The following is a 27,112-nucleotide window of genomic DNA, read 5'->3' on the forward strand; positions in this document are numbered from 1 at the left end:
TGAGCCCACCTTATAAACCAGTGAGCACTAAATAGAGATTTTGGCAAACGAACTTTTTTTTATTTATTGCCTTACTTGTGCTGGTACCATTGATGTAATAACATTGAGAAGGTTCCAGTATTGAATTAAATGTATCAATTTACTAATATTATATCAAGTTAGTATTAACTTGTGTTGTTTTAATATATTTGTTTATCCATTTAAATTATCTCTTTTTTTCTCGTTTTCTTTAGTGCTTCTCAAAATTCATTTATTTAAATTGTTGTCTTATTTGTTTGTTTGTTTTTTTTTTTTTTTGTTTTTTTTTTTTTTAAACAAATTAATTTGTTCCTTTTTTTAAAAAAATTCTTAAAGTAATTACCGCTGTATTTTTATTGCCAGACTAAATATTTTGCAAAACAATGTAATTTTCTATTGTATTCCCTCTAATAAAACAAAACACTTTTATTCAGAAGTCACGACTAAATAAATATATAAAATACAACCACCATTTTGGTTTTCTCAACAATTGAATTAGTATACGAGAAATACTCTTCTGAGAAAGGAGAGAGTTGAATTCTAAGTTATAGAGGAAATAAAGACGTTTAAAGGAAGGGTGGGCAGATTCCGTACTTGCCCGTCCTGAAGCTAATACATACATAAGATAGTTCGCGATGAAGAATCGGGAAGCTAGGGGTTGGTTGGGTAAGGAGTAAAGATAACACGGTCGTTATTGTTAATGAATGCATGAGGAGAGATTGGTAGCATTATTTTGTCTTAATTTTATTGTATGAATTATTGGCGAAAGCCTAAGATTAAACAAACTTTGTTTTTGTTTGTCTTTTTTTGACTATGGAACTGATACTTGTCATAGCAGACCTGCCTACTTGAAATAGGAAAATAAAAATCGTAGTTTTCAGGGTTAATAAAATGGTAGATATTTTAACTATCCTTTAAAAAAATCACCGGAATTTTCGTCTATTATAGGTATCAATTTTTAAAAAACGAGAAAAACGGATTGGAAACGTAATAATGATGGTGATGGTGGTGGTGGTAATAGTGATGGTGGTGGTAGTAATGATGATGGTAATATTATTATTATTATTATTATTATTATTATTATTATTATTATTATTATTATTATTATTATTATTATTTATTATTATTATTATTATTATTATTATTATTATTATTATTATTATTATATTATTGTACGTATTGGTGGTATTACGATTGTTGTATTTTTTTGTGGTTATTAATGGTAACAATTTATTGTTTGGTTCCATTTACCATTTTTTTCCACTTTCATGTATGTTGTCATCAAAGTGTATGATTTAAAGGCGAAAGCCTAAGATTGAATAAACTTTGTAATATTGTACGGTAATCATCATTGTCGACGACATCGTCGTTGCCATCATTATCATCATCATTAACAACAACAACAACAACATTAACAACAAAACTACAATAGCAATAAAAACAATATCAACATCATCATATAATTTTCGTCATCCTCTCCACGACTATCATTCTAACCAACAGCACCACCAAAACCACTACCATAATTACATCCTCCCTCACCGTCTCCTCTTCCTCCTCCTCCTCCTCCACCACCACCACCATCGCTACCATTATTCCAACTGCTACCACTACCGGCACAATCATTCTAACCACCAAGAGAGCAGTAAAAATGATGCAATTTGAGCTCTGAATGAAACTCGAGTCATATCGCGGTTGTTGCTTCTCGATGAAAAATTTAAAGTTACTAAGTACTTCTGAAAATGTAACAGAAATATCAATCTCACCGTTGAGGGATTAAAGCATCTCTTTAATTTTTCGAGTGAACGAAATGGACTTGTATTGTCAAGGTGTTGTCGCATTTTGTCTCGTCGCTTTATTTTTTTGTTGTATTCTCTTTCGTGATTCCTTTTTGATTACGTTTGGAATAATTAAAATCTACTGGTATTGTCCTTTCATTGTGAATGTGATTATTTGTGGTTGAAATATTTTATTTTTTTAAAGTTGAAATATAATATATATATATATATATATATATATATATATATATATATATATATATATATATATATATATATATATATATATATATATGACCGAATCATCTTTGCCCCACCACTATAAATAGGCTAGAACCGCCACTGATACGAACCCACTTATGGGCCTAGTTTAACACTTTTGTAATGGACAATACTTTGCGTCATTATTTTGAGATTTCCATTACAACAATGAACCCATAAGGAATTGGGTTATCAGACCGGCAAATAAGAGCACGTCGAATCAGGCATATGTACACTACACTATACTGTGAAATATAGAAAATTAAAAGTTAAATAAACTGATTCCCTTTGCATGGATTAAAGGCGACACAAACAATAAAATATAGGATATGGCTTTAATTTTATCAATAAGGTACAACGAAGCAGTACTTACCAATGTCCTACTATGTAAGTAAGGTTGTTTTCTTTTGATTTTTAATAAATTTGACAAAACTTCGAAAACCCACCACTCAAACCAAACAGATTGGGAAGCCTCACTCGTGCTCTTTATGAATATATGCTGACATCCCTGACATTTTTCTTGTCAAACTATTTAATTCACATGTAACACGAAAATGGGCATTCAAAACAATCGTAATCATCTTGAAAATAAACAAAGTTTGCAAAATAAAAATAAGGACGCCATTGCTAGGTTACCTTTGGCCACTTCCGTTTACGACCATAGAGAACTTCAGGCATAAAGAGCGTGAGTTATAGCACGAAATGCCAGGTTGTCGTTTTAGTTTCATCTCAGCTATCCTTTTTTCTTACTTTAAAAAAAAAAACAACTAACAAACATGTTTATTATTAAAGAAGTTATTAGTCTAGAACACCACATTATAATTGAAATAGATTAGTCATAAATAAATTGGGGCACAGTTTTTTCTTCCAAAATATTTTCATACCGGCTGTATTCTTCACCAGTCAGGTTATGATTTATTTTTCTTAAAATTTTTAAAAGGCAAAAAATCTGGTGAGCCAGAAGAAGCAGTTCCCCAGTGCCCAGTCAGGGTTGCCAGTTTGGCATTTTAAATGCCAGATTCCAAAAATCTGGCATTTTTGAAAACCGTTTGGCATTAGAAAAATCATTTGGCATTTGGCATTTTCATTTGGCATTTTCTTTTCTTGTATATTATACTTCAAATGACACCTTTTCTTAATTATTTCTAAACGCGTAAAAACAAACATCTTCACATTTCTTTTTCATTCTTAAAATCCAACCGTGGTGTAGTGGTTTAGCACTCCACTTAGTAGTCAGTAGGTAAATAATTACCCCAACAGGAAATTTAGTATAATTAAAAAAAAACAAAAAAAAAAAAAAAAAAAGAAAAAGAAAAGAAAACACGCAAGCCACCAGGATATGATAGTAAATTGTCTATCAAAAGTGAGTCGTTTTCTTAGTGGGGGTGGGAGTCAACAGACTTTGGCATCTTTTTGAGTGTTTTGGCATTTTTTGAGTCTTCCCCTGGCATTTTGTTGAAAAATAATCTGGCAACCCTGTGCCCAGTCCCCAGTTTCAGCCGCACTTCGCTTACTTTTACTTTTATTATGCAGGTTTAAAAATCTGCTTGTTATTTTCTCTCAGGTAAATTGTAAACTAATAAGCTTTTTGCCATTTATATCTGCAAATCATATTCACAATAAGTTGATTCAATTATATTGCATGAAATCGAATCGAACTGACAGGACCTCACGACGCTCCTCATACTCATACTCACGACTCACTGGCCCCTCGCCCTCACTCACACTACTCGCATCATTATTTATTATTGTATGTACTCTCGCATTCATACTTATAAGCACTACCTTTTTAGCGTTCAACATATTGATACGATATTACATACTCTGCTGCTATTGATATCATTGTGGTATACGTTTTATATCTGTAACTTTGTTAAAATAAGGGAAACAACCCAAATATTCCCTCAACTGCAACTAATGTAAGAAAAAATAAAACAAACATAAGGGTAATACTAATACCGCAAACTCGGGGACCCAAATAATTTTTGGGTTTTGGGAGGGGGAAGACTTTTAAAAAGAATAATTTTCGGGGTTTGGGAGGGGGGAAACTTATTTTTAAAAAATAAAAAGTCTCTCCCCTCCCAAACCCCCTACTAGACTTTTTTTTTTTAAAGGCTAACCCTAATAATCTAATAGAAAAAAAAAACAAAAAACCTTGGACTGCTTTGCACTACCTTTCAAAAAACAAAACTGCGGCAGATAACAAAAACAATGGTCATATTAGAAAATTTTAAACTTTCACTAATCTATCAAGGTTTGTTCAAGAGTTTTTAAAATGATATTGACAAATTGAATAAATAAACAGAAACACCTTTTGCAAATATTGTTGTCCACTAATCAATTGAAGGGGATTTTGATAAGAGACAGTCGAGCAAATGAAAGTAGCTCATCACAAGGGGGAGGGGGCTGAGTTCCAGATCTGTTCAATATTTTTTTTTAAATTGGTTTCCTTTTCCTCCTCTCTGTCCCAGTGAATAGTTTTCACAACAATTGTAATTGTAATGCAAAGTGGGCAAATACAAATACTGATAGGAGGTGACCACTGTATGTTTTATAGTGCGGCTATGTGGTCTTGTGGTATGACACTTACTTTCGGATTGGAAGGTCCTGGGTTCGAGCCTTGGTCGATGCATAGTTAAGTCCACATTCTCTCACCATACTCAGGTGTAAAACGAGTGCCTGTCCGTTAACACTGTTGTCTCTGTCCAAAAAAATTGTAATAGCGCCTTACAGGCATCACGTCCCGTCCTACATGTCAAGTGTTGCTGTTGGCCAGGGACTCCTTGTAAAGTGCTTTGAGCACGTTTAGTGGAGATTGCACTATTTAAAAGCTCTCTTTAAAATATAAAATTTTTATCAGGCAGGGATTCCCTTTTTTTCTCATCTTTAGCCGCAAACCTGTCTATTTAGAATTGTATGGTTCTCCAACACTTTCTTCAGAACTTTGATAAATAAAATTCCCACTACAAAATCAAAACATTTCCAGGGGGGAAAAATTGATTCAAATTTGGTTTAAAAAATTATTTTTTCTAATTTAATGAGCCACAGAAAAATGATTTGGTTGAAAGTGTAGAGAACTAGTCTGGTATACGTATCCATTCGTGTGTTCAGAAGTTTTTAATATCTCATTCCATCTTGACAGGATTACTTACTTACTTATCCGAACCAGCGACCACCTGAGCTCTAGCCCTTCAGTCTTGTGCCATGAATTAGAAGTTAGATGTCTTCTGTTGTTGTTCCAGGACTATTATTATTATTATTATTATTATTATTATTATTATTATTATTATTATTATTATTATTATTATTACAGGGATGCACTATTCAGATGAAAAGTTTTTTCTTAGTAGGCTTTTTGGACTTATCCCAAGGGCATTCCTGATAGGAAGAAACAATGGGAAATCAGCTCAGGTTAGACTTGATATATTGGACATAAAATATTTTTTATTCTTGAACATATTTATTTTTTATTTTTCACAGATCATTCATCGAGAGTGGAACTGAATCTGTACAGAACACAATGGAAACCAATACTTTGTTTCAAATGAAGTAGATTTCTCCACAGAGATTCTGACTTCCATGGAATCTTCCACGACAGTGGCAGTAGACACCTTGTCCGTGAATGAGGTTGAGGTGTATAAGGTCAAATCTAAAGGCTTAACCTCACAACCGGATTCTGTCCCAGTTTCGACGAGCAATAATAAAGATGTTTCAGAGTTGCCAGTTACGAAAGCCTCTCACACACCACACACAGAACAGCAAGTGGCCATCACTTTCCCAGTCCAACCAGTTTTAGTTGATTTACAAAAGCTTGACTCGAACAATGGATCTTCAGCATCTGCAAATAATAATCCGTCGTCATCTTCAATAATACAGTCGTCATCTTCAGTATTACCAGCTCAACCTATACCCATTAAAATAGCTTTCCAACCCCCTCAAAAGCAGCAGAGTCCAAATATAAAATCTTCAACAGCTCCCAAAGCTATGTCATTGCTAAAGGCACCTTACATGAGTCTTCTTAATAATAATAATAATAATAATAATAATAATGGTAATAAAAGAATTAATAATGGTGCTCCACAGGCTGTTCAGGTTAAAAAACCAGCTACTGCTTCAAAATCAGAACCTCCCCCCATCTTTTCTAAAATACCGCAGATGAACTCTATGGTGCGTTACCAGTTACAAAAACTGCTCAAAGCGCGCGAGGAGCAAATGCAAAATAATTCAACATATCTCAAAAGTTATTTTAAGAGTCGCCCTGTAGCCGTACTGACTGCCTACAGCGTAAAGAAAGTTCCAAAAAATAGTGCATTTGCAGCGTGAGTATATTATATTTTATTTCAGAATCTTTTATATATATATAATATATATATATATATATATATATATATATATATATATATATATATATATATATATATATATATATATATATATATATATATATATATTACAGTCGGTTCCGCTTAATTTCACACCCTCTGGAGTTTAATTTAGTGTGCGGAGAAGCTAAAAGTAGTGTCTAAGCACCAGCTTTCATGTGCTATTCATATAGGACTCCCCCTCTGCGGGCTTCTGGGAGGGGTTTACTTTTTTCTTTTTCAAGTTATATCGACAACAAAATGTGACATTATTGTTTGTAAGAATAGTAATCCTAAAGCATCAGTTTTGTGTTTTTCACCATAATTCTTTTTTACACAAGACATTATGTCAACCTTTCCATCTCGTGAGCCAGCGTTCTGATGGGGAGAAAGACGTGCCTTGTATTGATGCTAGGTCTATTGCCTTTTGATTGATTAGGTCTTCAGACAGCCGAGAGCCTTGGTTTAATTTACCACCCAGCCACATGACAAAGGCGTTTTCAACAACGGTCATCTTTCGGTCGTTTAAGTCCCAGATTTGATCCGTTACTCACTTTGAGGACGTCATCCTTGTTTGTTTTTAGCAAATGGGAGACTTTGGTTCTTGATACGCCATATTTCGTTGCTAGCTTGCTTGTGTTTGCTTTGGAATTGATTCTGCATCACAATTAAAAGTCTTTAAAAGACTGGTTACATACTCACTTCCAATGAGTTTGGAACTGGAAGAGTAGAAAATGTGACGTCACGACTTCTCTTCCCTTTTGTTATATTGCTATTATGATTTAATTTAATCTTCTAATAATTATACATTATATATATATATATATATATATATATATATATATATATATATATATATATATATATATATATATATATATATATATATATATATATATATATATCCCATTCCATTTGACAGAATTACTTACTTATCCGAACCAGCGACCACCTGAGCTCTAGCCCCACATATAGACATATATTTATTTATATATCATCTCATCAGGACATATTATACTGAAAAGAATCGCACGTCTAAAAGGATGCACAAACTGTCTGGACGGGTTTTCTATGGCAATTTCCTTCCCATCATTTGTGAACAGCTGTCTGCTATCTTACATCGTGATAAATTTTACTGCCCAGGTAATTATATCATTAGTGATTTAGAATAGATTTTTAAAAAGCCAAACAACCTTTTCCTGTATTCAAATTCTTTTTTCTTGGAGTTGGAGCTGAAGTTTAGCATTAATATTAAATGAATAGTATAGAAGTTGCATGTTACCCTTTGGACTGGACACTAGAATTATCGCAAAGCACTCTACACTAGATTTAATAGTCTCTGCTACCCAACCGCTGCTAGGTGGACAGGAGCCCAGAAAAAAAATTCAACCACGTCAATGATGCAATTTCTTTGCTATTGAGGCAAGTGCCACTGACACATCGAGAGCCCCAATATTTATAAATCAATAGATATAGGTTCAAGATTATGTTGGTGTCATTTTTTAAGGTGGTGTTTGTGGCGTTCAATGGCAAACTTGTGATCTCATATTGGTATTAGTATTAGTTGTGATTTTATTTGTGTATTTGTCTGCACAGTATAAAATCAGTCTGGTCGTAAATATTGGTTTCTTGCTCCTGTGTCTTTATCTCTTCTCTGACTGCCTTACACTCGAGTTTTTTTGTTTCTTTTCTTCTGAGTGTCAGTTATTATTGTTGTTGTTATTATTATTATTATTATTATTATTATTATTATTATTATTATTATTATTATTATTATTATTATTATTATCATTATTATCGTTGTCATTCTTTCTTAACCTTTGCAGGATCCCATCGCCCTTGTGTGGAGTTCAAAGGTCAGCTCATTTCCCCAATGGAATTCCTGCAAAAAGCAGGCTTTGCTTATACATCCAACTGGGAGGCCATATTCAGGGCTGGAAATGGAAAGTCTTTAAAGTATGTTCCTAAAACTAAATCTTCTAATTTTGCTTGATTTCTGCATCTGTGGATAGGGGTTGCTTCAAAGACCCTTGCTGTATATTTTATACCTGGATGCCAAATTCGGGACTGTCCCGATTTGACGATCTCATCTGGGGGAAAAGAAAGAAAAAAAAGTTAAGATTGGAAATGGAAATGCCCCTCGCATGACCCTGGATAAATCTTTTTTGTCTAGGAAATTAAAACAATGAACAAACAACTCTCGATCTAGATTATTATCTATAATCATGCATGGGTGACGGTTCGCCAGCATATGCTGGAAATTCCGGAATTTTGACTCTTTCATCGGTTTTCGTGCCACCAGAATGATAGCTGAGAAATATTGGTTCACTTGCTGTTCAGCACTCGAACGGCAAGTAACGGATCTGTTACTTTCTACTTATTGGTGACTTTTTTCTTCTTGATAACGAAACTAGGAGGATTTCTGGTAATGACTGCGTTGCGTGGGCATATAAAACTGGCTTCCCGTTTGAAATTTTCTTTCTGTCACTTGAATCGGACTGTGCATGTAAGAAATCCCTAAGATTTCACGATCTGCAGGGTGATCATATAAAGAATTGCTGAAAACCTGAATTAATAACTTTTTTTTTCCCCACAGACAGTTTTCAGTGAGGTTTTAGTATGAACAAAAGCATAAGATATGTAATCCAATTTGCTTAGCTTGTGTCAATTTCTTCCCAGCTATCCCATTTTTTAGCATAAGTCTACTGGGCTATTTCCACATTTTTCCGCGCAAACATTGAACATGAAATGACGTGGGCGAAGACATAGGAATGTACTCCATCTTACATGTTTTTTGTTGTTGTTATTTTAAATGACTCAAAACTTAGTCTTTACTATCCACTCTCCTAAGAGATCTTTGGTAATTTAAAAAATTGAAGAAAAAAATAGGCATGCACATAGTTTTATTCAACTACAAATACCATGTTAAAATAAACAGTAGTAGTATTTGTAGCATGCATATAATTTGTCTCTCAATTAAAAAAAAAGTATAGAAACAGTAGTATTTGTAACCTGCATATCATTTTTCTCTCAGAAAAAAAAATAGAAACAGTAGTATTTGTATAATGTATATATTTTGTCACTCAGAAAAATAGAAACAATGATGGGATAAAAGTAGTCATCGTCATAGACTGAGACAGTTGGTGTTAGAGTTGATTGAGTTAAAACATGGAAGATAGAAATGGAGAAAGTAAGAAACAAAAATTAATATAGCAGTTTCAGAAAAAAGCACAGATTGTTTCGGACCCAACCCGATTGACGGCAGAGAAATGTAAGGACGTGCCTCATATTTATCTGTCGTTGATCTGGTTTTTTAGCCATGTATGTATTTATGTTTTCATTGTTTTTTGGAGTGGTTTTTTTTTTCGTTGTTGGCTGAAGAAGGGTTTTGAGCCTAAAATGTTCCGTGTTTGGTATTTTGTTCACTTTTTTGTTGTTTTTTTTTTAGCTGTTGTTATATTCATTTTTGTTTTTATTACTTTTTACAGTCCACAGCTTGGTATCAACTAGACAAGATAGAAATGCGGGAATTTTTTATTTTTTTTTTACTAACAAATGCTTCGGGGATTTTCATATTTGTCTAGCTAAATTGTTGATGGTAATTATTATTATTTTTAAAAATTGTTTCTTCCATCAGAATGTTAATGGACACGGGCAAGCTGGATTTTGAGAGCCACGAGTTGTTCTGTTCTGGTCAGTGTCCTGGTCAATTAAACATCAAGAATTCTTACCCATCCGTCCAGAGTCTGCTGACCAGTTTGACGAGTAAGTTTCTTTACTCGAGCAGGTGAAGGGAGTACTATTGTACTCTCGATGTAACAAAGTTTTCTGGACATGGGTCAGTGATCTTGTATTATAAATAAATTTTTAAAAATAGAATTTGTCTTAAGGGTAAATTCCAAGGGATGACTGGAATAACCCAGGCGCCAGCGGCAGTGCAGAACCGCAAACAAAGGGCGAGGTGACTTGTTCAAGGTGAACTCGGTATCTTTTGGGTACAATACAAAGGCCATACCGCTGCCACCTTGTCCCAAGATCTCATTCAATGAAAGCTGTTGTTTTTGGGGGTTGTATTTTTTAGGGGGGGGGGGGGGGTTTATATCTATAAAAGTGGGAATTATCAGCTTGGGTCCCTTTTCAAATCTGCTGTTTTAAGATTCTCAACTACAAAAGACGTCTAACTTCTACGTCATGGCACAAGACCGAAGGGCTAGACCTCAGGTGGTCGCTGGTTCGGATAAGTAAGTAAGTAAGTTTTGAGATTCTTAATTATGAGAAATTATGATTCATTTTGACTGCAACCACCAAAACATCACTATCACATCCAAAGCTATCACAATATCGCCACCTCTATCTTCTTATTCAGGCTTCGAAAGACTTCATAAATTGTATCTCTTCACAGATCTCCTCGACCACTATCATCACCTTTTTCAAAGATTCTAAAATCATTTGTATTTTCTATTGGGGGACGAAGTGGCTGAGTGGTTAAAGCATTGAACTGTAACCCAGAAGGCCTCAGGCTCAAGCCTCACTTCAGGCATTTTTTTTTTCTAGGACAAGATTATTAACCCTCAATTTGCTCACTTTGGGCAACATGGGTGATTCCTGTTTGCATCAGATGTTTGTTTGATGGATTACCTTTATTCCTTCATTCAATGCCTAAGTAATAGCGTCAAATGATTCTTCATGGGAGGGCGTTATTTATTATTTATTTTTAATACTGTTTATTAGCACGCTGGCTACTCTTTGGATAGGACGCTAATGTATCGCACAGTATTTTCCTCCAGATCTAACAGAGACAGAAAAACATCTCACTGGGTGGGGCTCTTGACCTCCCATAGTGGGCAGGGAGGTACATACTGTGTCTTCTATACCCCGGTACCTGTTTTCCAATTTGCATTCTGTCTTTGTCTTGGGATGAGATTACTTGGTTTTGTCCTGGCCCTGACCAGAGTCCTTGACTGGGAGGGAAACAGTCAAATGCATAGTTCTTGTCCTGGGAGATGATATTTTTTTCCTTGTAAATCATCTCTCTGTTATGTCTTATTATATTTGTTATTTTGAATGTATAATGTAAGCATTTGAGTGTATTCCTCTTTGTTGGATTGTGTGCTTGCATCCGGATGAGACTTATAGGTGATCTCAAACTAAGTACATTGGTGGTATGCTCTTGGAATCTACACCTGATCCCTATTTTTTCCCAGTTCCCCTTTGTCTTACCTTATTCTTGGGTGCTTTAATTGTAATTCTAGAACTTTTAACTATCCCATTTTCTTCCTTTTTACTGGCGCTGATATGACCTTAATGTGTTGCAAGTGCCGTAAAACCCTTAAAAACAAAACAAAAACATCTCAAAAGTCTTCACCCAGGGTTGATGTCAATCCCTGCAACTTAGTGGTGCCAAGCTTACGTAAAAATTGTACATACCCTTCGGATAGGACGCTAATGTATCGCACAGTACTTTCCTCTAGATCTAACAGAGCCAATCACTACTGAGTGGACAGGGGGGGGGGGGGACAGAAAAACATCTCAAAAAGTCTTCACCTAGGATCGATGCCCATCCCTGTATGTAAAGCCAGTGGTCCAACCTTACGTAAAAAATGCATATTCTTATCCATTTTTGCTCGTTGTACACATTTTGCTCAATGTGTATGTATTTTGATTAATTTTTTATTATTTAAGCATTGTTAGGCATTTATGATTATTATTACTATTATTATTATTATTATTTTTGAACATAACGAAATTTACTCACACAATCATTTTCAGATACTTTCAAGTTCTGTTTTGTTTTGTTTTTTTCTTTAATGTCAATTGCCAGATTAAAGCAAGAGATCCACAACAGGGAGATTACGTAAATGTGGTGCTTTCGGTCAACTCAAGACATTAAAAAGGAAACCTTCAAAAGAAACTTGTTGAAGCAAGAGACAGGTTCTCCCAGTGGGCAGGGAGGCAATTACTGTGTCTTCTATCCCCCTGTATCTGTTTTCCAACATGCTTTCCGTCTTTGTCTTAGAATGAGATTTCTTGGTGTTGTCCCGACCTGGTCGGATACCCTGGCTGAGTGGGTAACAGTCAAATGTGTAGTTAGTTTTGGGAGATGATATTTTTTCCTTGTAAACCATCTCTCTGTTATGCACTGTATTGTGTTTTGTTTACATATTTTATATGATTTGTAAATATTTGAGTGTATTCCTCTTGGTGGAGACCTGTGCTTGTGTCTGGATGAGACTTTTAGGTGATCTCAAACTAAGTACTTTGATAGTGTGCTCTTGGAATCTACATCTGTTTCCTATTTGAACAAATTCCCCATTGTCTTACCTTTTTTTGGATGCTTTAATCTGTCATCTGCATTTTTTGCCAAATTGGGACCTAAAATTTGCCCAAAAAATCCCCCAAATTTGCCAAGAAATTTGCCAAAAAGACCACAATTTGTCAAAAAATTTGCCGTACTTTGGGTCCTTATTTGAAGATTTTTTGACGAAACGATCCATGACTGAAGTTGGAAATGTAAGTGAATCGATTTATTTGAATTGAGAAATGAAATGACTTTGAATAGCGTTGTTACAAAGATTTTAAAGGATCATTATCCGTAGAGAGTAGCTTCCCTTGGTTTGGGCCCAGGCAAAGCTGCAACATTTCTCAAGTTTCGCACCTTTTTTTTTCGTTATTTTGTTTTCGCTTCTTTTTTTTCCCAAAATTTGCCACGCGATTTGCCAATTTTCCCAAAATTTGCCACAATTTGCCAATTTTGGGAAATTTGCGGATCGCCCTGATATTTGCGGCCGCAAAAAATGCAGATGACAGTTTAATTGTAATTCTATAACTTTTTACTATCCCATTTCCTTTTACTGGTGCTGATATGACCTAAATGTGTAAGCACAGTAAAACCCTTAAAAACAAACAAGAGACAGGTTATCATATTGCGTTTGATATGATGGATGGATGAGCAGCTTAGCGGATGACGATTTATTGAAGAAAAATGAATGAAGTTAAAATTTTTATCTCCAGGATTTTGTTCTTTATTTCTTCTCTTAATTTTCAAAACCACCTCTGGTGTATTTGTCGCAAATGTAGGCGTCTCGATGTGTCACATTTCAAGATGTATTTGTGTGCTATAGTTATGAATTAACCTGACTCTAAACTGTTCTGTGGTGATTGATTAACAACGATAGGTGGTAGGTTATTCCAAAAGCATATAGAAGAGGGGAAGAACGACTGTTCATGGCTTTGTATTTGGGAGCACGACACTTTCAATCTTAGATCATGTCCTCTTGTTCGTGATCTCATTGTTGCTGGACTCAGGTTGTTCAGTGGTATTGCTACAAGGTTGTGAAATACGATGGAGCATTGTCAGTTTGGATTGCTTCCTTTATTGTTCCAAAGTAATGTTCAAACCATCTGCGTCACGCTGTCAATGGTTTTGAAATTGCCTAATACAAAACGTGCTGCTCTCCTTTGTACCATCTGAAGTTTATCTTTATTTCTTTTCGTGATAGGGTCCCCGACAATGCTTGCACATTCAACAACTGATCTTATTAGCATTGTATAACATTTGGCCTTGATTTAACTGGAGCAGCTGCTTATGTTTCTGTTCAGAAGAGCAGTTATGAAATTTGCTTTCTGTGTGATTGTGTCTGTATGGTCATTCCAAGATAGGTTAATATTGATGTAGACCAAGGTATTTTGCTAACTGATTAATTTAATAAATATAATAAGTTTATTGGCATTTGAACAATCCAATGGTGGTAAACCTGCTTGGATGATCAATCAAGTGTGAAATTTTTATTACCATATAATTTTTATTAGGATAAGTGGTAGATTATCCCATGATTTTGTATATAATAAATAAAGATTTTGATACAGATGCTGGTGTTCTTTGTGAAAAACTTTGGTGCCTTTGATTCCAATTTGTATAAATACTTGAGCATATATATATAGCATACATACCTGCCAACCCTTCAGCTTTTGGAAGAATCATTCATATTTTCATTTTTCCTTTTCCACTATTCTGCCTGTATCTCTTAAATTCTGATTCTCAAAAATGATGATAATGGTAAGAAGAAAAAAATGTGTTAAAAAGGTGAATTTAAAAAAAAGCATGATTGCCAAAAGGGAGATAAGTAGGAAAATGAATTTGCACTCCTTTCCTCCTTCCCCTTTCCATTACCTAATACAGCGTGGTATTTTTATTATTGACACATTTCAGGTTTGAATAACTCCAAAGCTATGTAATATTTCATCGGACTTTTTTTTCCCATAGGCGTAGAATTTATTTAAGATTTAACACTGTGCGCCCTTTGGTAATTGAGCTATGACGTCTTCAGTAGAAAATGGTTATTTTAACGTAAATCGTAATGTACAGTATTTTGTTTTTAATCATTGACACAGTTCAGGTTTGAATAACTCAAGAACAGCTACAACGACATCGATTTTGTTTTCAACATATTTATCCAAATTTATTTAAGTTTTTTTCTGAATCTTGCTTGCGCAATCGTCCAATTTAAACTTTAAAGCTCCATGTGACCACCATCATTTTCAATGACAAGTGTCTCTACAGTTTGTCTTATGTCTTTTGCAGTATGAATAATTGTGACAGAGCGACCGGCTTCTCTTACTTTTGTCTTCAGGTCACCAATGTCTCTCACTGGGGTTCTAAACACTCTGCTCTTCATATATCCCCATGAAAAAGTCAAGTGAGGTTAGATCAGGTGATCTTGGAGGCCAGGAAATTTGACCATCTCGGCTGATCCATCTGTTTGGGAGCTGTTCTTTTAAAAATTCCCTCACATTTAAACTCCGCTGAGGGGAGCTCCATCATGTTGGGAAAAGATGTTAGGTTAAAGATAATCAGATGGAGAGACTCCGTATGATTTTAACATGACCGGTTTGATAGTTTGCTGTTGTCACTGTCATGTCGTCAAAAAAAGAAAGGTTACCGCTCTTTCTTTGGACAGTTCTCACCAGACATTGACTTTTGGTGAGTTGCAACGACATTCAATAACTTCATCTGGTTTTATTGTTTCCTCCAATGTTGAACAGTGTGTTTGTGCACATGCCCGGACACGTAAAAGGTGGCTCCATCTGAGAAGACAATGTTTTCGATAACTGTCTGTCAAAGTTCGAGAATCATGTCGGACAAAGCCAAAATAAATTACAATTTATGTCAAAATTACCCTTTTCTACTGATTACGTCATAACTCAGCTACCAAAGGGTGCACAGTGTTTTAAAACTTATATCAATCAAAAGTTTGAATAAATTCTGCATATATGGTAAACAAACGTTCAATGAAATCTTACATAGCTTTCGAGCTATTCAACCCTGAAATGTGTCAATACTAAAAAAAAGAAAACCACACCGTACATATGATACAGTATGTGGTTTTTGCCACCTGTGCCCGAATGCTGTCTGTATTTGGTGGCACTGGGTGGGGATCCTGACCTCCCATAGTGGGCAGGGGGGTACATACTGTGTCTTCTATCCCCTTATATCTGTTTTCCAACTTGCTTTCTGTCTTTGTCTTGGCATGAGATTACTTGGTTTTGTCCTGGCCCTGGCCGGAGTCCTAGATGGGAGGGAAACAGTCAAATGCATAGTTATTGTTATGGGAGATGATATTTTTTTCCTTGTAAATCATCTCTCTGTAATGTATTATTGTTATTCTAATGTATAATGTAGGCATTTGAGTGTATTCCTCTTTGTTGGATTTTGTGCTTGTGTCTGGATGAGACTTATAGGTGATCTCAAACTAGGTGCATTGGTGGTATGCTCTTGGAATCTACATCTGATCCCTATTTGTTCCCAGTTCCCCTATGTCTTACTTTTTCTTGGGTGCTTTAATTGTAATTCTAGAACTTTTTACTGTCCCATTTTCTTCCTTTTTACTGGCGCTGATATAACCTAAATGTGTTGCAAGCGCCGTAAAACCCTTAAAAACAACAAAAACATATTTGGTGGCAAAGTTGGTGGTAATTTTGGTGCAGAATTATCCATTGTTAAAAGATTCCAATTTTTTTTGTCTCAATTTCCTATTTTCTGACCTTCTGATTCCACTTTTTGGAATATGAAGGGTTGGCAGGTCTGATACAGCATAATATTCACTCAAGGTGCTCAAAGCACTTTACAATGGATTCCCAGCCAACAGCAACATGTAACATGTACATACCCGGATACCCGGCAACCCTTCCAATTTTCTTTCTTCCATTCTTCCAATTTTCTGATTTTTAAAGATAATAATGAATTGGGGGAGGGAGAGGGAGGTTAGTAAGAAATTCAATTGCTCTCCCATCCTTAACACATGTGATCGTGTTGCCGACAGTGTTAGAATTCCACCTTTATGTGTTTCTGGCAAAATCGGTGGTTATTATTATTATGAGAACTGAACAAGTGTGCATGAAAGGTGCCAGACAAAGCAAGAAAGAAAAATACAAGAAAAAAAACCACCCCAAAAAATCAGTCGACCTCGACTGGGGTTCGAACTTCAGACCTTCTGATTACCAGTCAGATGTGCTACCATTACACAAATGTATAGTGTCTATGACACACTGTTTATTCACGAACAGGAGAGGAAATTGAATGCACTATACTATCACTCAGTTTACAGTGCAGCCTAATATCTGGCATAGCAGTTTTTTGCATCGCTTGAGGCCGCAAAAAAATCGCAATATATAATATCACTGATTTGTATTGCGGCAGCAAAATATATTCATTTTTTTCCTTTTTACTGGCATTGAAATGACCTTACATTTGCAAGCGCCATGAAACCCCAAAAAATAACTTGCTCTTTCATGAAATTATTATGGGTTTTTAGGAAAATTAATCACAAATTTGAAGCAAAAGTCCTGGGTGGGGTTCCCTACCTCCACAGTGGGCAGGGAGGTACTTACCATGTCTTCTATCCCCGTATATCTGTTTTCCAAATTGCTTTCTGTCTTTGTCTTGGTGTGAGATTGCTCGGTTTTGTCCCGACCCTGGCCGGAGTCCTTGACTGGGAGGGAAACAGTCAAATGCATAGTTATTGTTTTGGGAGATGATATTTTTTTCCTTGTAAATCATCTCTCTGTTATGTGTTATTTTTAATGTATAATGCAAGCATTTGAGTGTATTCCTCTTTGTTGGATTTTGTGCTTGTGTCTGGATGAGACTTATAGGTGATCTCAAACTAAGTGCATTGGTGGTATGCTCTTGGAATCTACATCTGATCCCTATTTGTTCCCAGTTCCCTATGTCTTACTTTTTCTTGGGTGCTTTAATTGTAATTCTAGAACTTTTTACTATCCCATTTTTTTCCTTTTTACTGGCGCTGATATGACCTTAATGTGTTGCAAGCGCCGTAAAACCCTTAAAAACAAAAAAACGAAGCAAATGTCGCTTTTCTTAGCTTGCAAAATTTGAGATTTTGCTTGTAAAATTTTGGATTATTTTTTGCAAAAAACTGCCTTTTCAGAAATATGTGGGTCAAGACAGACAGCTGTACTGTTGTTATATGATATTCATAATGCAATATTTTCTGATCGAGACATTTCTGTCAGCGGATGGTTGGATGGGAGCATCACCCTTGAATCATATACCTATGATGTTCGCATGGGTGTACGATCCGATAGTGATGTCGTTTCTTCTTCTCTTTACTAGCCTATCCTGCTTCTTTGGTTTGTGATTGTATTTTTGACAGGGGATATTTTTTTTTTTCTTTAAATCTTCTGCCTGTTTGTTCTTGGTTATTTATAATTTAGCTTATGATATCTTTAGGTTATGATTTTGATTTACATTTGTACTATTTTTGTTAGATTGCTTGTTTTTTTGTTTCAGCGGTCTCTCATATAACCTCAATTGTGTTGGAAGAGACCTAAAGCAACAAAAAACAAACAAACATTTCTGTCAGCAACCAGTTACTCATTTTACACATAAATACGGGGAGAAATGTGAGTAAACAGTCTTCGCAAAGTCCCAGGTTTGAGAGGTTTTTTTGGCAAGATGAGGGTCATTTAAATCGATGGATATTTGAAGGATGAGTTTTCTGGCCAAAATTTAGAACATGAGGTTTTCCAGAGTACGGCAGTATTCACCTAATCTTGCCCCACAAGACTTCCATCTCTTCCCTAAAGTGAAAGAATCGATGCATGGTCAACTATATGAAGACGAGGACCGGTATCAATAGAGGGTGAGGAATGCAATCGTGGCCTTGGACAAACAGCCACTGTCTTTATTATTATTATTATTATTATTTATTGCTATTATTATTATTATTATTATTATTTATTTATTGCTAGTATTATTATTATTATAATTATTATTATTATTATTATTATTATTATTATTATTATTATTATTATTATTATTATTATTATTATTATTATTATTATTATTATTATTATTATTATTGCTAGTATTATTATTATTATAATTATTATTATTATTATTATTATTATTATTATTATTATTATTATTATTATTATTATTATTGCTATTATTATTATTATTATTATTATTATTATTATTATTATTATTATTATTATTATTATTATTTATTGCTATTATTATTATTATTATTATTATTATTATTATTATTATTATTATTATTATTATTATTATTATTATTATTATTAATAATAATGATATTTATCATCGACGTTATAATAATCATCATCGTCATTGTTGTTGTTGTTGTTATTATTATTATTATTATTATTATTATTATTATTATTATTATTATTATTATTATTATTGTATCATCATCATCGTCACCATTGTTAGTTAACGTGATTAATCTTAACTTGTTCACTTTTTAAAATTCAAATAGGATAACGGTACATTATAACTATATTTTGAAAGAGAAAATAGACGTCTACTACTACTATTGTTCAGCTGAAGTTTTTGCGGTTTAAAAGAAAACGAAACATGAATTTATTTAATGCCAAGGACAAATATTGATCGACTTTAAAATAATGATTTTCAAATGTTTTCGAAAAAAAAAAACGGAGTGACTATTCGTCAGTACTGACGAACAGGCACCAGCGTCTGGGGGTCAGCACTGACTAATAGGTACTGGTATCTATTGGTCAGTTCTGGCGCCGGTACTGACGGTGCCAAAATTATGGAAAAATGCCATTTTTTGAAATAACTTGTTCTACGACAAATAAATCAGCATTTTCTGTCCCATACTAGTCGCAAGGAAGTCCATTGGTTCCACATTTGTTTTTATCAGTTTACGTGAGATTTGTTTAATAAATTTATCAATTAATTAAACAAATGATATTGTTCAATCCTGAGAAAAATACCAAATTTGATGTTGAAACGCCAAACTGGCAACCTTATATTTCGGTTCCTCCAACGCGCATGCTCACTGATGCGTGACGCCAGAACTGAAAGTGAAGCTCTTTCATTGTCTCGTCTTTTTTCATTCCGTCATTTGAAATTCGGCTTGCTCGCATCTCACTGAGACAGGAGAAATCTACAAATTATGGAACTCGCTGTCGGCTACAATGGATGCTGTTTTTGTTTTCAATCAATCAAATCAACGCGTAGCCTTAATTAACTTATTGATGGAACGAAATTGACGCCACTCTTTGTTATTGGGTACTACTCACAAAATTTTCTCAATCTCAATCAGACTATAACACATGGTTTTGTGTGTTGGTACGGCTTTCGGATGTTGTGAGCACTTTACCTCGACACACACCATCAATATAGTCTGACGGTAGGACTGCGATTACGTTTAAGCGATGAATGATAAAGTGGCAGAGATGAAATATATGAAGACGTGGAAACGCCATCGCATTAATTCAATCAATCCTAATACGAATATGAAGCGCCCAGGCATCATCCGCAGTACAGCGCCGCAAGTCGAGCTAGGGCGAGGTGACTTGCTCAAGGCCACACAGCGCAGCGGCGGGTGATCGAACTCGGTACCTTTCGGGTACGAAGCAAAGACCGTAGCGCTGAGCCACGCCCCCCCCCCCCCCCCCCCCCCCCCCAATGGAATTATCTATTCGTTATCAGGTTTCTCCTCCTTTCCGTTATTATTATTATTTTTTTTTTTTGCATGACAAAAAACAAAACAAATACATTTTTTTAAAAACCTCATCAATAGAATGGACAATGTATTATAAAAGAATCGTAACAAGAAATATTATATTCGGTATAACACGTTTCCTCTATTTTTCTTTAATTTAGGCAATAACGAAAATATACGAAAAAAAAAAGAAAAACAAAAACACATACACACAAAGACAACATAAAATAAAAAAGAATCGTATGGTGGCTTGAAACAACACCAGTCATACCGTTGCCCCAACGGCATCTAACCGTAGCCATCGTTATGTTATAGCCTGATACTGAAATCCAAAAGGACCGGCAGTTTGACGTCATTATTTGGTTTTTGCACCGGTTAGTGAGTTGTTAGTAGAGCTCAAGGAAACAAGTTATTTCGTTGGTTGAACTATTGAATACGACTCACGATTTGTTTTCTTTTATGGCAAAAGACTGGCAGTTTGACGTCATTTTTTGGCAAGTATCAGGCCATAACTTTACGAAGGCCACGATCTCACGCGTTCCCCCTCGTGGATCTTTACCTTGCAGTTGGTGAGGGGGCTTGAGGCACACGGGAGGGCAAAGGTGTAAATCCCGGTCGACCGTCACGAGACCATCCCGGGTATCGAGCCAACGAGCCACATGAGCTGCTCGCCCCGGTGTGTGACTAAATTTGATCCAAACCCGGTGCCCGAATAGCAGCCCTATCCCGGGCGCCACACTATTGTCCTTATGTCGAGTCCCAAACAGTCCCGTCAATGGCGAAGCGGTCTGCCGCCTAGCCAAATAATACCGCGTTCGTGTCGCCCGGGTCGTCGGCACGTCCGAGAAAAAAGCGAACGTCCCATGCATCAATCGATTCGCGGCCTGCCGATTGGAAAATGCGACGGCGGGGATGGCGAACTGACGCGTATATTGTCCCTGAACGTCGAGAGCCAGAGTATGGCAAAAAATGAGCTTTTATCAAAGCTATTGGCCGTTCATTGCGTTGATATCCTCCTTTTACAGGAGACCCACCTTTATTCAGGCGCGCAATCTTCCCGATTCCAGATCCCAGGCTATACGGTGGTCCAACGCGAGGACACTTCGAGGCTCAAAGGAGGGGTTAGCGTTTACGCTAAAGAGCCATCGAAGGTAAGGGTCATTGAGAGCGTAACGGACAGCAATGGGGTGAACCGAATTTCCGTGGAAGTAGGTGGACTGTGTTTGCATAATATTTACAAACCACCTAGAGCGACTTGGACTACACCACCGGTACCGGTGGTCAGCCATCCTTCCATCTGTCTGGGAGACTTTAATAGCCACCATCACGAATGGGGCTACCGAGACTGCAACGAGGCAGGAAGACAACTCCGCTCATGGATGGACTGTAATGATCTACACCTAGTGTACGATCCTACAGCCAAGGGTACCTTCCGGGGTACCCGCCATAAGAAGGAGTACACTCCAGACCTCACCCTCGTAACGAAAAGCGCGAACGGTGAACCGCTGCAGGTGAAGCGGACAGTCCTCGGGGACTTTCCGCATAGCCAGCACAGGCCGGTTCTTGTCACAGCTGGGGTGACAATACCGAGGGTGCAGTCTCTCCCACTTTGCAGATGGAATTTCAGGAAGGCTGACTGGGAGGAATTCAGTTCCTATATCGAGCAGGTCTGCCCTGCCATTCCTCCCAAGTCCAAGAATATAACCAGATTTAGTAGGCTACTGGTTAAGAGCGCTCAACGCTCTATTCCACGGGGCAAGCGGAAATTCTACACCCCTTGCTGGACAGCAGAGTCGGAAGAGCTGTACCGAGAGTACCAGCAGACCCAGTCTCAGGACACAGCCGATAGACTACTTCAGTCTCTGGCAGAGGGAAGGAAGCAACGGTGGCAGGAGACCGTGGAAAGTCTCGACTTTACACACTCCAGCCGCCACGCTTGGCGTTTGATAAAGAAATTGGACCCAGATCGGAATTTCGCGAAGGCTGCACCGGAATGCGAGGCAGACACAATTGCCAAGAATATTAAGAACCGTAGTAAGCGGGTCCCTAATCAGGCTTTTGAGCGCGGTGTCCGCAAGGCGTACCGAACGATTTTGGACTCGCTACCTGCGGAGGAGTCGGACTGGACGGCCCGTTCAGTCCCCGAGAAGTGGGTGCAGCCATTAGCGAAGTAAAGAACGGCAAAGCAGCAGGGATAGATGGTGTATATCCCGATATGGTGACGCATCTGGGCCCCAGGGCACGGGCCTGGCTAGCAGAGGCAATGTCGGACGTCCTTGCAAAAGGAAAGCTTCCACAAGTGTGGAAGCACGCGAAGATAGTTGCCATCCTGAAGCCAGGGAAGCCGGCGAAGGAGGCAGACAGTTACAGACCCATATCGCTGCTGAGCTGTCTTTACAAATTGTTGGAGCGTGTTCTATTAAACCGATGGGGGCCGGTCCTAGACGCTGCCCTGCCACCAGAGCAGGCAGGCTTCAGGGAAGGGAGGTGCACCACGGAGCAGGTCATTGCCCTTACAGAGCATATTGAGCACGGGTTCGAGAGAAAACAGCAAACAGGTGCTGTGTTTATAGACCTATCAGCGGCGTACGATACGGTCTGGTGCGATGGGTTAATGCTCAAACTTGCAAAAATCATAAGGTGCAAAAAGACCTTGAAGTTGTTCTCTTCGATCTTAGGGGAAAGGCAATTCCACGTCGCGCTGGGAGACGTCACGAGCAAAGTAAGGAAATTGAAGAATGGGGTCCCTCAGGGGTCGGTACTTGCGCCAATGTTGTTTAACGTTTACATTAGCGATATGCCGAACACTTCCTCCCTGAGGCTGGGATACGCAGACGACTGGGCACTCGTTACTCAGAGTAAAGTGTGGACCCGTCTCGAGAGCGTACTCAGCGAGGACGTCACCAGACTCAAATCCTACTTTGACAAGTGGTACCTGAAGATGAACACTTCAAAAACCGTGGCCACTGCATTTCACTTATGCAGTGGTTGGCACACCCGTAAACTGAATGTCCTAGTCGGGGACCAGCCACTCCCATATGAGCCGCGTCCAAAATATTTAGGGGTGACGTTGGATCGCAGCCTTACCTATCGGGCTCATCTCGAAGGGGTTGCCCGGAAGATAGAGAAGCGGAATAGTCTTCTGAGGAAGCTGGCGGGATCGACTTGGGGCGCTAGCCAAGCGCTCCTGAGAACATCCGCCCTGGCACTATGCTATTCCACCGCGGAGTATTGCGCTCCAGTGTGGGGTAGAAGCAGAAACGTTGAGAAGGTGGATGTAAAACTTCGCAAGTCGATGCACATAGTGTCGGGAACGCTAGCAACAACCCCTAGAGAATGGGGCCCGGTAATGGCAGCGATCCAGCCCCCCGATGTCCGGAGAGAGACCATTACGGGAAACTGGCTGAGTAAGATCAAAGGAGAGGGAATGGGGATACCCCTCTCATGCGCATAATGAACGGTGCCCCCGTTTCGAGCCGAAATAAGTCCCGGCAACCCTTGTACGCAGAATCCCTGACTACGGACAGAGCTGCACATACGAGATGGAAGTCGGTTTGGACGAATTCAATCCCTCGTGGGGGCGGGGACCTACACTCCTCTAAGCTTGGTGAGAAGTTGCCAGGCTTTGATACCAGTAAGAGGAGACACTGGGTAGCTGCGAATCGGCTTCGGTCGAGGAGCTGCCTAACGGCCGGTGCGTTACATCAGTGGGGTCTAACTTCCTGTCCTTTATGTCCACGCTGTGGACAAGAACCCGAAACGGCAGAGCATCTAGTCGAAAGGTGTGTTGTGACGATGCTACCAGGCGGGTTCGCGACGGTGCACGAATGCGGACCGGACTTTGCTGATTGGGTCGATCGTCATAACATAATAGTGTGAACCATAAGAAGCTGCTGCTCACGCGTTAGACATCAAATTTATCTAAGTGACCAAGTGTTGCTTAGTGTCATCGGATAAGTTGGCCTTGAAAGCCTGGGATTTTAATTGTTTTTTTTTTTTTTTGTTTTTTTTTTACTTTAGGAATTGACGAATAAGTGCGAAGAGGTCTTTGTCTGCACTGACGAACAGGCCCGATGTTCGTCAGTGCTGATAAATGGCGGGCGGTGGCACAGACCGAAGAGAGGCTGTCTGTGGGCGGCGGCACCTGTTGTTCAATACTGACCAATAACACCAGGTTATTGGTCAGTACTGACCCCCAGGCGCTGGCGCCTGTTCGTCAGCACTGACACGCAGGTACTAGCGTCTGGGGGTCAGTACTGACCAATAGCCCTAGCCAAAAAAAAATATAGGAGATACCAGGGTTTGAACCTGGGGCCTTCCAACTTGCGGTCGAATGCTCTACCACTGAGCTATATCCCCTTCTAAAGGAGAAGAGTTTGAAGTGTTTATATAAGCTGTTTGTGTTTTCCGATTACACCCATACTAGGGCTAACCCATGACGTAACTATCGTAGACTCTTAGTAAGTAGGTCATGGGCTAACCCCATTAACTAACATCTCAAGGACACAGTACAGAGAGAACGTCAACATAGCATTGCGCATGCGTCTTTCTTATCAACTGAGGAAATCTATGTCATACTTTTATGAAATAAAAAATATAACCAATAAACTTATTTTGATGAAAAGTTCAAAGCGACGCAGCAGTTAAATCGTTTCCCCCTTGATCTTTTGTATGAGTTACCGAACCGTGAAGTCTGTGATTTCATGGTGCGTAATCTTAATCTTTGGTGCATTCCTTATTATTTTTCATTCTTCGCAACACATCACTGTGAACTTTTCATCAAAATAAATTTATTGGTCACATTTGTATCTTATATAAGTATGTGTATAATAACAGTTTGAAAAGTGATTTCTCATTAATCAAACGATAGATTTCCTCAGTTGATATAGTAGGGGGAATTAGGCTAAAACCGTGCAAATTCGGGTTGAAAGCATGAAATTATTTGCATACAGGGTACCAAGACCCATCAAAAACCCATCTGTTATAGAACCACTCTGGCAATCAAACATAACGTTTCGGTCTAAGGCCTTAATTGTTTACAGCTATATTAAACAAGGGAAATAACTGTATAAATACATATATTTTCTTCATATTCATTGTATTAGGGGAAATTGGTCTAAAATCGTGCACATTGGGATTGAAAGCATGAAAACTGACATACAGGTAGCTAAGACCCATATAAATGACACCTGCTATAGAATCACTCTCGTAATATATTATAAAAGGGCGTTTTTAGCACTTTTATTTTTCCCAATATAGCATTACTTATCCAAGGAAAATAACAACGAGAATGCAATGTGCGTTTAATAATTTAAATATGTTGTTGACCATTTACAGTAGCTAACAAATGGATTCGGGTGGGAACAGTTCAGACACTGGACGTTTCGAGGAAAACCCTTCGTCAGCAAAAGGAACGTTGAAAACATATAACAAAATGTAGCATGTTTATTCCTTGGTGGTTGAAGCATGAGACGTTAGTGTGGTGTTATCTAGTTGACATACTAAAAAATTGTCCCATCAGTCCTTGCGAGAAGTTCTTTTTGTCATTGTAATTGTTTATGAAAACATGTAAACGCATTCCTTTTTTAGTCATATGTAATATTCTCTCTCTCTCTCTCTCTCTCTCTCTCTCTCTCTCTCTCTCTCTCTCTCTCTCTCTCTCTCTCTCTCTCTCTGTCTCTCTCTCTCTCTCTTCCTTTCTTTCTTTCTCTCTCTCTTCCTTTCTTTCTTTCTCTCTCTCTCTCTCTCTCTCTCTCTCTCTCTCTCTCTCTCTCTCTCTTTCTATCTCTACTTTCGTTCTTTCTTTTAAAGACCCAACAACATTAAATTATGAATTATGAGAACTTCGTATGGAATACACAACTAATGCTACAGTTTTAAAACGCTACGCGTACATTAAATACACAATGGTTTCATAGAAAACAAGCCATCAGTACCGAGTAATTTTTGGACAACAACAGGGAGAACAGTCGCGGGTGCTTCAGCCGAGCACTCAATTATACCTGAACGAGCAGGCAATTAGTGTACAGTACCTTACACAAAGACACAACAATGCAGACAGCTGGGTGGGGTTCCTGACCTCCCATAGTGGGCAGGGGGGTACATACTGTGTCGTCTATCCCCTTATATCTGTTTTCCAACATGCTTTTTGTTTTTGTCTTGGAATAAGATTACTTGGTTTTGTCCTGGTCCTGGCCAGATGCCCCGGCTGAGGGGGAAACAGTCGAATGTATAGTTAGTTTTGGGAGATGATATTTTTTTCATTGTAAATCATCTCTCTGTTATGCACTGTATTATGCTTTCTTTATATTATATATGATTTGTAAAACATTTGAGTGTGTTCCTCTTAGCGGGGACCTGTGCTTGTGTCTGGATGAGACTTTTAGGTGATCTCAAACTATGCGCTTTGATAGTGTGCTCTTGGAATCTACATGTTTCCTATTTGGACAAATTCCCCTTTGTCTTACCTTTTCTTGGATGCTTTATTGTAATTCTAGAACTTTTGACTATCCCATTTTTTTCCTTTTTACTGGCGCTGATATGACCTTAATGTGTTGCAAGCGCCGTAAAAACCCTTAAAAACATAAAAACACAAACAAATGCAGATAGGACATGTTCCCATTGTCACCATGCGGTCAATAACGAAACGTCAATAGCTTGACACAATACTGCATCGTAACGA

At 37.7% G+C, this 27,112-nt stretch overlaps 2 protein-coding genes and 1 non-coding gene across 9 annotated transcripts in view; 1 reads left to right on the forward strand and 2 right to left on the reverse strand.

Moving 5' to 3' along the window:
* LOC144957124 (coiled-coil domain-containing protein 60-like) overlaps positions 1–2,729 on the reverse strand; it is a 75,511-nt gene extending 72,782 nt beyond the window's left edge. For 2 of the 6 annotated variants that reach the window (XM_078888144.1, XM_078888134.1), the window contains exon 1: positions 2,431–2,711. The gene's annotated coding sequence lies outside the window, so the exon portion shown is untranslated. Of the gene's footprint in view, positions 1–2,430 lie in introns of all 6 variants that reach the window. The other 4 variants (XM_078888142.1, XM_078888126.1, XM_078888121.1 and 1 more) reach the window with 4 other exon arrangements.
* Positions 2,730–3,509: 780 nt separating this feature from the next.
* On the forward strand, positions 3,510–14,285 carry LOC144956292 (uncharacterized). 2 transcript variants are annotated; one of them, XM_078886773.1, is made up of 6 exons: positions 3,510–3,621; positions 5,538–6,376; positions 7,425–7,561; positions 8,245–8,374; positions 10,056–10,183; positions 12,240–14,285. In XM_078886773.1, exons 2-6 carry the CDS (start codon positions 5,637–5,639, stop codon positions 12,242–12,244), a joined length of 1,140 nt encoding a protein of 379 aa, XP_078742899.1. In that variant the 5' UTR covers positions 3,510–3,621; positions 5,538–5,636; the 3' UTR covers positions 12,245–14,285. The 2 variants fall into 2 exon arrangements, with proteins under 2 accessions (XP_078742899.1, XP_078742898.1); XM_078886772.1 differs by having other exon boundaries at positions 3,527–3,621; positions 10,056–10,256.
* A 10,432-nt stretch (positions 14,286–24,717) lies between these two features.
* Trnac-gca (transfer RNA cysteine (anticodon GCA)) lies at positions 24,718–24,789 on the reverse strand. The gene has a single exon. It is a non-coding gene; the product is annotated as a tRNA-Cys (tRNA).
* Between the last annotated feature and the right edge of the window lie 2,323 nt (positions 24,790–27,112).

The sequence above is a fragment of the Berghia stephanieae genome, chromosome 11 (genome assembly GCF_034508935.2).
Source record: "Berghia stephanieae isolate SIO BIC M18660-M18661 chromosome 11, UCSD_Bste_1.3, whole genome shotgun sequence".
Taxonomy (NCBI): Eukaryota; Metazoa; Mollusca; class Gastropoda; order Nudibranchia; family Aeolidiidae; genus Berghia; species Berghia stephanieae.

Coding starts and splice junctions, on each gene's coding strand:
- LOC144956292 (XM_078886772.1), top strand. CDS start 5,637: ATGGAATCTTCCACGACAGTGGCAGTAGACACCTTGTCCGTGAATGAG. Junction 6,377..7,424: donor AAAAATAGTGCATTTGCAGC/GTGAGTATATTA, acceptor TCATCTCATCAG/GACATATTATACTGAAAAGA. Junction 8,375..10,055: donor GGAAATGGAAAGTCTTTAAA/GTATGTTCCTAA, acceptor TTCTTCCATCAG/AATGTTAATGGACACGGGCA.